General features: G+C 39.9%; 1 protein-coding gene across 6 annotated transcripts in view; it reads right to left on the bottom strand.

Annotated features, from left to right (window-relative positions):
• The window catches only part of LOC144727674 (autophagy-related protein 9A-like), a 19,426-nt gene extending 6,091 nt beyond the window's left edge, over positions 1–13,335 (bottom strand). For 3 of the 6 annotated variants that reach the window (XM_078606710.1, XM_078606719.1, XM_078606674.1), the window contains exons 1-9: positions 12,823–13,335; positions 9,374–9,513; positions 7,959–8,002; positions 5,860–5,924; positions 5,592–5,741; positions 3,583–3,724; positions 1,920–2,327; positions 892–1,055; positions 107–283 (exon numbers count right to left, since the gene is read on the bottom strand). In XM_078606710.1, coding sequence (XP_078462836.1) covers positions 107–283; positions 892–1,055; positions 1,920–2,327; positions 3,583–3,724; positions 5,592–5,741; positions 5,860–5,924; positions 7,959–8,002; positions 9,374–9,479 — 1,256 coding nt within the window. In that variant the 5' untranslated portion in view covers positions 9,480–9,513; positions 12,823–13,335. Of the gene's footprint in view, positions 1–106; positions 284–891; positions 1,056–1,919; positions 2,328–3,582; positions 3,725–5,591; positions 5,742–5,859; positions 5,925–7,958; positions 8,003–9,373; positions 9,543–9,687; positions 9,820–12,822 lie in introns of those variants that run through there. The other 3 variants (XM_078606692.1, XM_078606701.1, XM_078606683.1) reach the window with 3 other exon arrangements.

The raw sequence follows: 13,335 nt of genomic DNA, 5'->3' as shown, positions 1-13,335 counted from the left end.
TGGAAAGGATCACAAAACATTGAGAGGGTGGTTAGAAAAATATTCTAATTGTCTAGATACGGGAAAAAAAAATTAGGGATCAGATTTGGGAAGAAATCGTACTTACCGGCAGACGGTGAGCAGGACACCCAGTGCCGTGATAGCGGTCAACACGTGTTCCACGGACAGCACATCCTCGTCATACACCGTAAGCGCCAGCAGCACAGCCAACAATGAGCCGGCAAAAAACGTCACGTTCTTGGCAAGCACAGCCATCATAGGTGCCGTAAACGAGTCCATGTACCTATCCCGACACATCAAGAGAGAAGCCCCTTGAACCGAAGGATTCTGCACTTGAAACTGACAATGAGCAGTGAGACCATTTTATTAACAAAGCACTTTTATTACCCAACTTGATTAGCTGCAAGAATTTCATTGAATCCTCATGGATTACATCAAATATTTAGCTCAAGGATGCTGGCCTGTCATGCATACATAACCTATCAATTGCAGGCACTGCAAGTATCCTGAACACCCACTAGCATTTGCATCCTTTACTACCACAATTCAAAACCCGCAGCTGTATCCTGCTTTAAGAATGCCAAGAGCTGTAGGGAGCCCTTACTAGCCGACTTCAGCGCAGTAGTGGTTCCATAACTGTCAACCCCTTATCAGTGCCTACCTTATTACAGACCAATTCAAATCTTATTGGTCACCCCGTGCCCTTATAAATCTCAACGTTCATCCTACAAAGTCCCATCACAAGGGAGAAACACAAAAGCGGCAAAAGAATGTTGCCCATATTAAAACGACTGTACGCCGTATGAACCTGAAAACTCAAATGTCCCTGTACACGAATACGGGCAAACCGTATGTGTTGACAGGTATGTGGTTAACGTGCGGCACAAGCACCTGGCGGCGTGGCGGTATCCACGTCCCAGCCGCGCACGCAGCTCGTGGTCCAGCTCATTGAGGTGGCGCAGGTAGAGCTGCCCATACAGGGACCAGCGGCGCGCACCCAGGCTACCGGGCTCGCGCTTCAGTACTTCTGCGTACCGGAAGAAGGCATGCAACACCTGGCCAGAGAACCACATTCATAAATTATACAGATTCCATATACTGTACATAAAGAACCTTATATACAGCAGCCAAGAATTCAAATATGTTCACGAAGTTTATATTGATGCATATTTCCAGAACATGATTTCAATGAAAAAGTAGAAATTACAGTTACAAAGATCGCATGCAAAAAAACTGATTATATTAAATTGGCAATATGATTACAGTCGACTCTCGAATATTCGCGCCAATGATGGAGAGGACTGCCGCAGATAATTAAAAATTGCGGATAATCTAAGAATAAAAATTTTCCGCAGATCTCTATGCCAAAAAACACTAATATTGGTCTAAATTATGTTTAAGTAAAGAACATTTTGCTTGTTAATGAAAAAAAAAGTCAAAAAATCGACTGATCAATGCACGTACTCAGTGAGAGCAGTGCCACGGCAATCAATATAAAACTCCCTCCACTTGTAAAGATATGCAACTATTGTACTGCAGAGGCGATCACGTGAATTTTCGGATTAACTGGAGCACATCTTTGTTTAGTTTAAGCACGTGACGTGTAAACAAAATTTCTAAGAATAACAATGTATAACTGTTTTTAGATTATTCATTTGGGATTGAGGGAAAATCCATGAGTCATTCATGCCAAAATCTTAAGTGCGGCGGTTAATCCACAAATCAGATAAACCCGCACGTGGATAATTGAGAGTCTACTGTATTAATTTATCAGGCATTCGATATTCATGTAACGTTTTGGCATTTACAAAAATGTTAGCTTACAATCTTTTTAAAGGGCAGTGTTTGTGGAAAATACATTTCTGACGTGCGACTACAGCGCTGGCAGCGCACTATATGGAATATCACACTCGCAGTACCTGCCAGACGACGACTAACGGGCAGAGGACGAGGTTGGCAAGGCCAACGAGCAAGATAGTGCGGCCTAGTCGCTCAGCCAGCTCCAGCCGGCAGCCAGCCCGCTTGTACTCGGGCCGAAGGCTCCAGGCACTCTGGAATGGCGCGCCAGGGCCCCAGAAGAGCAGCATTTCCAGGTTGTATTTGAGGCCCTGCGTGAGGAGGGCGCTCTCGCCGGCGAAGGGCACGCGGACACGCACGGGCAGCAGCGATTTGTTGACCATGGCCACCAGATAGTTCTTGAAGCGCAGGATACGATGGTGCATGTCGAGCTCGGTGAGCTCGCGCTTGTGGATGCACATTTGCTGCTCTTTCTGCACTGCCAGCACACGCTCCTGAACCTCCTGCCACGAGAAGTTCTGAAGCTCTGCCTGTACACGCCACCACACGAAAATGCACAACTCCATATTTACATGACAATTCTTCTCTGGTGATTTCATGGTGAACGGGATTATGTGTAACTTCTCACAAATGAATTTGTGTGTAGTGGCAAAAATCTGGATGGTAGAGATCTTTAGGATATTCAGCCTTTGGTCATTTCAATACCAGAAGAAGGCCCCTCCAACTCTGTGTCAATCACAGGGGTTGTATAACCATACTTAATCATGCTAGTCAGTGTAGGTTAATGAAGTTCAGCTATAACTCGTCACTCATGTTTGCCATGGCTGGGAATCAAACTCAGGACGCTAAGTTCCTAGTGCAATGAATTAACAACTGTGCCACCGAACGTTCACCTTCATTAATCCACGTTTGCAAATTATCTTTAAAAACATTTCCAAATCTTGCCAGTAGGGGGTGGAATAAGCATTAGCCTTGATGTTTCCAAACTTATTATAAATCAAAATGATCTGCTTTCGTGTTCAGTGGGTATTTTCATGCTTTTACCATACTGTAAATAAGTACAATCACAATACAGTATTTATTTCTGGGTAACAGGTGGAACCTTTCAGATATTCATAATACAGGTTTTATTGCTTTACTCTCCAACACACCGGTGTGCTGTACTAGTAATGAATTGGCCTGTTCGGTTTACATGACAAACCTTACTAACAGACTGTCAGGTGGTGGCGGTTTAATTACACATTTATATATTTAAACGATCTGACCAAAAAAAAATATTGCATTATGGATATTGGCCTGCGAAAGCCTACGTGTTAAAGTTTCAGGTATTGTCAAAGAGGTCATAAATATATGCTTCATCAATGGGCTACATGGTTGTGGTACACAACACATAATAAAGTGGCATCGTGTTCTTTTAGGGATATCCTCAGCTCTATTCAGTTTAAAACATACCCTCTTGTTCCATTTAGAAATATTGCTCTTTACATTAAATATGCCTGATATTAGCAAAGTTATACTATGTGAATGTAATAAATATCCCAAATATATATTACTTTAAATGCCATGACCAAAAACAAATACCAAAACCATGTTTATACTGCACCACATTATCTACAAATGTTAAAGGCATATGCAATATATCAGTTGTCTCATTGTCATTTATATTTAACTTTAAAACAAGTCAGCTCATAGCAACGTGCGTACATAAACAATATATACACGGTGAAAAGTGTCACAGGTGTTCCACACATTTTCTCAAGGCACCCACTGCATGTGCCCACTAACCATGGGGATCTTGAGAGCGTTAATGTAGAAAGCACGGATCTCTAAATAGCTGGAGAAGTTGTAGATGACCTTGATGAGACGATACAGCCAGAATGTCCCTGCCATCACGATCAGGAAGATGATCCAACTGTTTCCACGAATCCTGCTCATGCATCAGACGAGGGGAGCAGATGATCACCTCTTGACATGTGCAGGTTTTTATGTGTTTACAACTGCAAAGCGGTTTAAGGTTTGGAGTTTTTTTGTCACAGTAGGTTTCTCTAACAGTAATATGATTGAAATCCTTCGTTAAAGACCAAAACACATGTAATTACAGATATACATATCTAGCTCCCATTTTATGATTCTATATTATAAAAGGTATCCACTTGATAAACTGCCATATATTTAGCAGTTTATAAAACATAACAATTTTTTTAAATATGTAAACACCAATTACAGCTGACATTTAGTACAATTATCCCTTACCCAACATAGTATAAAAACACACATATGTGATGTTACACATAAACAAACATGTGCCAAATCTATTTTTAACGAATAACAGATTGTGTACAGTGCTTACTCAGTGTCATGGGTTCCAAACTTTGTTCATGTTAAAATTATTTGAAATAGCCGTTTAGAAATCATAACTTCATACTTCATTCCACTTATCTAACACTGATGGCAGTTTTGTAAACATGATCTATATATGGTGTTAACAGCACCTGTGTATGTCCCAAGGTTTGCACTGGGAAATGAAACACGTGAGCAAAAGCATGTGACTCACTCCTAATTTTGTCCTTGCCACGCACATACATTTTCAAAACAAAATGTGACCAATGCATGGCAACAAGTCTGTCTGTGCTTTTCTCAATATAAATTGACGCAGGGGCTAGAATTTACCCCACGCTCCCCCCTCCCCCAGGTCAAAACAGGTGCTAGTTCATAATTGCTCGCACATATATCTTCATAGTGGCTGTCACCTAACTGGTGGCACCAAGAATACACATCTTGACTGGTGTGAAACGGAGATACTTTAGTCCAACTCGGCAATACACAAATTATATAATCCTTAATTTAGTTGATAACACAACAGTCACCAACTTACAGTCTCAAACTCCACTTACATCAAACAATGTTTGGCTAATTAATACATTAGTGCAAATTGTTATTTGCTTTTGAGAACGTGAAAAGTGCTACACATTGAGATACATTTAATCTACTTCACAAAGGTAATTTCACACTTTCATGAGCAGATTCGAAAGATTAACTTCGAATGCAAACCTTCAAATTATGAGGCAGAGCACAAATTTCCGTTTTAGCATTGATTCAATGCATGAAGAGTGTTTGTATTTTTGGTTGAATAACGCTTTTATCTGAAGGCAATATAATACTTTTAAATATTGTTGTCAATATGACAGCCTGATAATTGCCATCTGAAAAGAGCGATTGTGTGCCAGAAACAAAGTATCTTAAGTGAATGGACTTTCAAAAAATAACTCCCCCCTAGATATAAATCAAGTATAAAACTGTAGGCAATGCTAAAAAACAGATGAATAGTTTTGTAAATACCACAGGTATACCAACCCAAGTTCAAGAAAAAAAAGCATATTCAAAACACAGCTGTCAATTATTTTGGCAGTGGTTCACAAAATGACATGTGGTTTTGATGGATTCATTCACGTAATAGTAATGTGTCATATGATACACTATAATCAAGAGCAATGTTTCAAAGGTATAAGACTTTGTGTATTAAAAGTCTTGTAAATCATGCAGTTTATCACCCACCACTTGATTGTGTATATTCTCTTAATTAACATACAACACAATAAGGACTTATGTTCAGCACCTTTCTTGGAAACAAATCTCAGAGTACCTGTCTTGAGTATTAGTCAGAGCATTGAATAATTCAGAAGTTTACATTGTACGTACATCATTATACTTGGCCACTCGATTTGAGCTCTTGGCAAACCTGAATTGTACTGAAAGCATGTGTGAAGGTCAAGACTTTAAATAAACATTCCTACCTCTCGGTACATTTTTCACTGGAAAGCAAAGCATCGTAGAGAGTCACTTTTCTGCTGGGTTGTGGATGTACTTGCTTATTGGCAAAGAGGATATCGTAGTCCACACAGTTGATCAGAAACGTCGTGAAGGTCACAACAAAGAGGAATTGTCTGTAAAACAAACGTGTGATCCAGACGTGAGATCAACAGGACAGACTATATACACTTAACACCAGTATTCACATTTGTGACAACTAAATAATTTTGAAAAAAATATATATATACTTACACCAATTCAAAGAATTCTGCTAGCATCATGCAGGCAAAACCATGTTTCTGGTGGAAATGATATATGTAAGACATTTAATTAAGGAAAATGAGGGGAACAATCAATGTGTTCTCAAGTGAAACTTAAGAGTTCAACACAAAAACTTCAGCAGTAAAATTAACAAACATGTCACCATAGCAGCCTTTCATGGTTTACTGTTTAACCATCAAATGTAAACAGGGGTTATATAAGTTACCATACTATCCGCCCTTTATGGATGATATATTTATTACAAATACTATGATCTATCAATAGTGTTTAATGATGAATTGTTTGAGTAAAAAGTACAAGGTCAGAATGCTAGATATATCTTATTTTGTCACTAGACATTATACTGATAAATTTGCCCAAATAACTACATTTTCAGAGTGAGTCTGACAGTGTATATAACATTGGACGAAAGTTACTGTGAAGTAAAAAAGTAGTTCTTTTAAACAGAGCTCCGAATGTCATACTGATGGGAAGCTCCCAAAACCTAAACAAATCTCTTCTAGGAAATGTGCCTAACTAAACAACCATCTCAGTGGAGGTAAAACAAGAGATCAAATGGTGTGGAAAATATTACATTTCTACACGTGACGATGGAAACATTACTGTACAGTCAGCAGTGCCAAAACGCAAGATAATCATTTTCACAAACATAAACACCAATGTGCAAATTTGCATTTGGATGTATACACAGGCTCAAAAATCGGGATCCAATTACAATAACTGATTAGAGAGTAACTGCTAACCACCTTTGGAACAACTCGGAAGGTTGGGAGTTCAGTGACCGACAAACAATTTAGGACATTTCCTGGAAGAGATTGTACATATGATACTCACAACTACCACAAGGTTTTCAAGAAACGGCAACATTGGGAAGTGTCATATTCTTGGTTATTTCGGTAAAGCCACGTAGATAGAAAATACAAATAATAAAATAAAATTCAAATTAAAAATAAATTGAAAATAATAAAAGCAAAAAACCCACGACGTTTCGATCGCAACACAAGCGGTCTTCTTCCGCCTCATGAAGACAGCTTGTGTTGCGATCGAAACATCGTGGGGTTTTTGCCTTTATTATTTTCAATTTATTTGTATTTTTTGTTTTCTTTTATTATTTTTATTTTCTATCTACATGACTTTACCGAAAGAACCAAGAATATAAATTCCTGCAGTCACGAAAGTTTTAAGTCAAAAATTGGGAAGTCTACACCATTTTAAATGATTGTGTAAAAAGTAATTCCTCTTATACCAAAGTAGTATTAATTGAAAAGATAAATGTTGCAACAACAAAAAGTACATATTCACTACATTCCCAAATACAAATAATATATAAGCTGAGAAATAAAAATCAGCCTCACCAATGGGAAAATGTATATATTTTATATAGCATTTATACATTTTAAATGTCTCATCATTTTTATATATTGATAGAATATTGTTGATAAATTACTTGATAACATTGTGGATAAAAAAATAACAGGTGAATACAAATATATCAACACGTTTCTCTACTGTCACTAAGAGGAAAGCAAGATCTCAATGTGTCAGAAAACTGGCCTGGCATTAAGGAAAATGATTATGAGTTACATAAGATTTACATTAGCGACAACGTAAATATATATTTTTTTGCAATTGCAACAAACAGCTTGTTAATTCTCACCCCCATGCAAATTACATTGAGACGCTATATAATTCCAGATTCAATGTATTTTAATAAAGGAGTCACCACCGCTGCCGACACATACAAATCACTAGTGCCCTCATGGTAACACTGCAATTCACCGTATTTGTTTCTAATACAGCAGACAGGTGGGAATTGTCAAGTGCACAGGTTGTTCAGAAAACCAGACCTTCTGGGTCATAACAACAGGAGGATGTGACCTCATTTTCCGGTAGATGACATCATGTACATCCCCAGCTGCCAGAAGGTTTAAATGCAGTTAAAAGACAAAGCAATAGCGATCAATGAATTAAATTCTAAAAGATTGATGGTCCTATCATCCTTACATGACACCATTCCTGAAAGATTAAAAACATTTAAATATTAGAATTCCGCCACATAAAAAGGATATTCTTGTGAAGAAGTAGTCCAAGTTTTCAATGTGGTTCCACCGGGCTGAAATAATAAAAATATACTTTTAGAACATTGACAATGAATACAAAGCCAAACAAGCAGTTATTTAAAGAAACCAATAATTTTCCACACAGGCATCCCTTGCGTAACACACTCCCCAATAGCGCAAATTCGCAGGTACGCGATTCATCTTTTAGGGTCATACTTCACACACTTAAGCGATGCGTTTCATAGTTATACGCTAATTTTATTTAATATAAAAATATATCTTTTCCATTATAACATTTCAAAGTAAAAAAATATATATTTCTGATGGCGTCATTGCATCACGGGCTGGGCATAGCCATTTTAAATCTGCTAACTTTGTTTGCATTGTGTGCTACTGCAAGCAGCTCACAGAAGCGTTCAGTAACCTTTATAATTAGTAACATATTTAATTTATTTGTTATAAACTCCTTATTAAGAAATTTTTAATGTTATTATTATGTATGCAATGTATACGTGCTTGGTAAATCCAGGGGTAAAATCATTAAATTATACTTTTGGTAAAGTAACACCCCCCCCCCCCCGTTTTCACATGGAAAAATAGGCTTCATCCGCGATTTGATTAACGTGCTGCTTTTCAGGAATGCATGTCACGCTTTATGCGAGGGACACCTGCATTAAAATCTAAATGTATAACAGTTACAAAAATGTCCCTACCATGCCGTTTACAAAGTCACCTCCTTATAGATTACTCCCTTAAAATAGCACATAACAGGACACCACTCACATGACACGCATCACTTTTAAAAATATTTTCTCAAGAACCCAATGTTCTATGTAAGCAAAGCTACTGTACATATCTTCATTACATCAATAGCTTTCTAAATGACATCAGGGTACGTAACAATGTTTATCGTAAGCTACAACATTCAGGGTGATATTCTCGTTATGTTTGTACCGCATATCATTATGGGGCTTTTAATCCTTGCAGATGAACAAGCAGCAGTGACAAAAAAAACACATGTTGACCTTCAGGGGTACAAGGAACCACTTGACTACATTTTTATACTTTGAAGTAAAAAATGATGAATACAATCTGAAAATGTAGCTTCAAAACACTTAGTAAGCTCGGGTTTTGTATGACATGTGTTTTATCTAGTTAGTAAAGTCACCAAATGGTGCATCTCTTGGCATCGTCTATTATGTGCACTGTAATATACAGCTCACACATTTCTCAAAAATGTTAACTTTACAATACAATTTGAGCCATAATTCTAAGGACAGTGCAAACGAGGCAGCAAGCCAGGACACATGTTTGTAAGTATTTTACATCTCTGTTTCCTTTCAAGTTTAAAAACAGTTTCAAGTTAAAACAAAGCATTAACTTAATTCAATTCGGAAATTCAACAGTGACTGAAACACGTGTACCTTTGCTGCCCTCGGGAACGTGCACGAGAACCTCCCGCTCATGGTTCGGGGACTCTTCATCATCGTAAGAGTCCAGCCTGCGATAGGCTGTCTCCGCTTCCGCCATCTCTGTCTGGGTCGATCAGCGCGTCTTTACATGTCTACAGCAGATGCCGGTGGGTGCATAACCCTGCACATATTAATATCGCTCATATTCCATTACTGCATTGCTATTTTTGTATGACATGTTTACCTCATTTAATAGATGCTTTCATATATATTTATGATATGCTTTACATACCAATTTACAATAGTTAGTACAATGCGTTCTGAACCTGCGAACCCGAGTTCGATTCTTGACCACAGCTGACATCAGTGGCGAGGTGATATATGAACCGGTCCTCAGGGCCTCCTTCACTAACTTGCAGAAACGAGCATGATGAAGTATGGTGAAACAACCCTATGACCGACACAAGGTGTGTGGGAGCTCTTCATTCAGAAATGGAATGACAAGAGGCGGTAAAAAATACTACATATTTACATATTAAATTTGCTCTACATGCCATATTAAACTTTTTTAGCTCATGTGCTATTAATATCCCAAATTTTAAAAACTCCACAAGTTATACATTTCAAAATGTATGGAAACAACTTAAATTTATAACAGACAAAATAAGCATGATTCCATACCCTGATTATTATTACCAACAAACCGATGATTTATCAGATGTATTAGGTGGAATGCTGATAAACTTATTTTCTGAATAATTTTTGTTCACTTCATCTTACGATTAATATGTTTTTTGTATTTTTATTACAAGACGCCGATCACGGAACGGCTGGGAAACAGAAACTCCACAAACAACAACCCGATTTTGGCGTGACAGGGCCCAATGAAGGATGAAATACAAATAAATGTAGGGGTCTTTGTCAATCAGATGCTGGATGAAGGCCGCTACGGCTGTGTCATTCAAGGTGGTTATTTTACCATACTTCACCACGATTGTCAGAGCAATTTGGTGAAGCTGGGGTCAGGCACAGTTCAACTCTCTCTCGCCACTGTTGGCCAAGGCAGGGAACCACACTGACACGGACTCATAGCACTGTACAATGCGTTAAACACTGTGGCATTGCTCCACTCGCAGGTTATGAATCACCGCAACACGTGACAAACTTGCCTGGTAGTGTAACCCATTATGCAAATAAGCCCACATTGGAAATTCGAAATAATTCATTGTTAAAATGTTTAACTGCACAGAAATGTATATAATTTTTTAAACATATCAATACAGTCTTGCATTATCCTTCATTGGCATAAAACTCTGCAAGTAAATATATACACTTTGTATACTGTGCATGTAATAACAAATGATTTTTAAGGTCGTTTATACTCTCTCAACAAAACCATTAACCCTGGTATGGCTTTCACATTCGTTGCATGACTCAAATGTCAGCTCTCCGGTTTTCCAGCCTGGTGTAAAGCACACATTTACACTGCTCACTATAATGGGGTGCGAATATAAACAGGAAGGCGCCGTTTTGTTCTGCAGTGTTTACGCCACTAGACGCTTCAGACGATGATTCCACCTCTTCTGTACAAGGTTGCAAGACAGCCACAGTCCATTTCTAAACCTCAACCTTTCCAACAAACGAATTTGAGCATCATGACCTTACGAATGACACGTTGGGATTGAGATCTACCAGCATCAACTATTGTCTAAGAAAAAACTCTCCTAGTTATCAATGAGAAAAACTGTACTTTTAAAAGGGGAAGCGTTGAACCACAAGTCCATTGTTTCGGTTTGTTACAGTGACTAAGAATAGTCGTAGTGGGCATTCAGTGACAAAAGAGAGTCGCTGGACAAAGCTGCTACCAGAGTAACCTTCTGACAGGGGGCAGACCTGAAACCACAGGAAGCTGTTCCCATTACCATGACCCCAAATCCGTCAAATTTGTTTGACCATTCGGACATTGGCAGGCATACCAAAGTGCCGTGCTTCCTTACAGGTCAACGCCCACATTTTAGCGAACCAAGACTCAAGAGCAATACAGCCCTCTCACTGTCTGTCATATACTGTACTATCAGAGTGAGCTAGTTGTACGATTTTGAACTTGAACGTGACCCTTCGGCGAACGTTGGCCAAGTTTCATTTTTGTCTTTAAATTATTTTTTACGCTGTCGTGTTGGCTGTCAGCTGGAGGGGCCAATGAAATGAGACACTGCCACGGCCAATAACAATTCGCTTACAAGCTTAGTCAGCCAATGTCGGCTTTTGGGCACAGCAGATGGTTAATAGCTACGCTATACAGATTAACACAAATCTCCCTGCCTAACAAGTCACGCAGGTCTCCCTTACAAGGGTGACCACATCAATGGGCTCTCTTTCCCGGTGAAAGGATAGTGGCGAGCTGGGCCAGTGTGTGCCACCCAACACTCACATGAACAAAGGCCTAGAGAGTAAATGTTTCACCAACCTTACCTCCTTCGAGGCAAACACAATACACCAAACAGCTCTTAGCTTGTAGATGTCTACCTAGGATGTGTGTTGTGGGCTGCCAGATACGCATGTGAAGGTTTGCTATGGAAGATTACGTCACATGTGCTTTCATAGCACGATAATCATGACAATGCAACGTCACTCCCATATACTGTACATAACTGAAATTGCACGATAACCTCATGGCACCACAACAGACAATGCGTTGGGTGTGTTTTTTTAAACAAAGCTTCACATTTGTGTCAGTCTACGACACATAGCCTAAATACACATCTACGTAATGAAAACAATTTGTTTGTGGGCTTGCGTCTTTGTCAAACAAAGAGAGCCATAAACATGACCGCTCTCGTCTGGTAAGACAAATGGCATCTTTGCCTCACCTGCCACACAGTTACACATGCACAATATATATATCAATTAAGTCTACGATTACTAGAACCAATTGGTTCTACCGCTCAGCTTGCTAAGACATATGCCTCCGGGCCTTAACGCTCATAGGATCAGACGAATGCCATGACAGATGTATTTCCTCACACAATTAAAAAAGGGCCTAAGCTGTCCTCTATAAACTACGTTAGGCAAGCGACATCAATATCCCACCTCACACCTGGTTAGACAAGCGTTAGGATTTACCTCTCAACAACTGGTTGAATAAAGACTGTGTGTAATACCCCTTCCTCATCCCTCTTATCTGCTTAAAAACAGGACCACAAACGATGGGGGGAGGAGGATGGCAGGAGTGGAGCGGTGTGGCGATGGTGAACACAATGTCCTGTGAGCCCTGAAACCCAAGTTCGTAACCAGCCAAGGCGAACATCTGTTGCGAGTGAGAGATATCGACCGGTCCCCGTCAATGTATCTATCTCTCACCCTGGTAAAATAGGGGACAACGCCAGCAACCTTCCTCTCTCATCATCCCGTTAAAGAGACCTCGCCAAATTAATTCCTGTACCAGCAGAGACGCGACTCACCTGGGTCAGGCCACGGCCATGGAGTTGACTTGCTCGCAGAACCGCTGACGACAACAACAAAAAAACACGGAGCCGAACAAACTCACAGCCACTAGAACTCAGCTTAAGCCGGTGGGGCCACCACCACCGTCACCACCACCACGACCGTCACCACCGTCACCACCACGCGCGCTCCGCACTAAACAACGAGGCGAGCGCTCGCGATTCCTCGGCGGCCGATGACGATCGTCCCGATAGCCCCGCCCCCCACCCAACACCGCGTCCCGCTGTCAAAAAACACACAGCGGCAGCCGCCTCTCTCTCTCCCTTCGACGAGACTACTCGGCTTCATCAATGACTCTAAACGTACATAACTGTTGTTCTTGTTGTTTCAAAACGCATTAGGAGTCCGTCTAAATTGGCTTCGTGTGTTGTTATTTTTTAGTTATTTAAACGTGAGGAGAATTGCGAGAAGCCGCCGCCGCCGCCGAGCAGCGAGCGGTCCGTAAACAGACGGCCGCAAACTGACGCGGA

Source organism: Lampetra planeri, chromosome 2 (genome assembly GCF_965212315.1).
Source record: "Lampetra planeri chromosome 2, kcLamPlan1.2.h2, whole genome shotgun sequence".
Taxonomy (NCBI): domain Eukaryota; kingdom Metazoa; phylum Chordata; class Hyperoartia; order Petromyzontiformes; family Petromyzontidae; genus Lampetra; species Lampetra planeri.
Note: the sequence above shows the minus strand (reverse complement) of the source record. Positions and strands in the feature narration are given on the sequence as shown.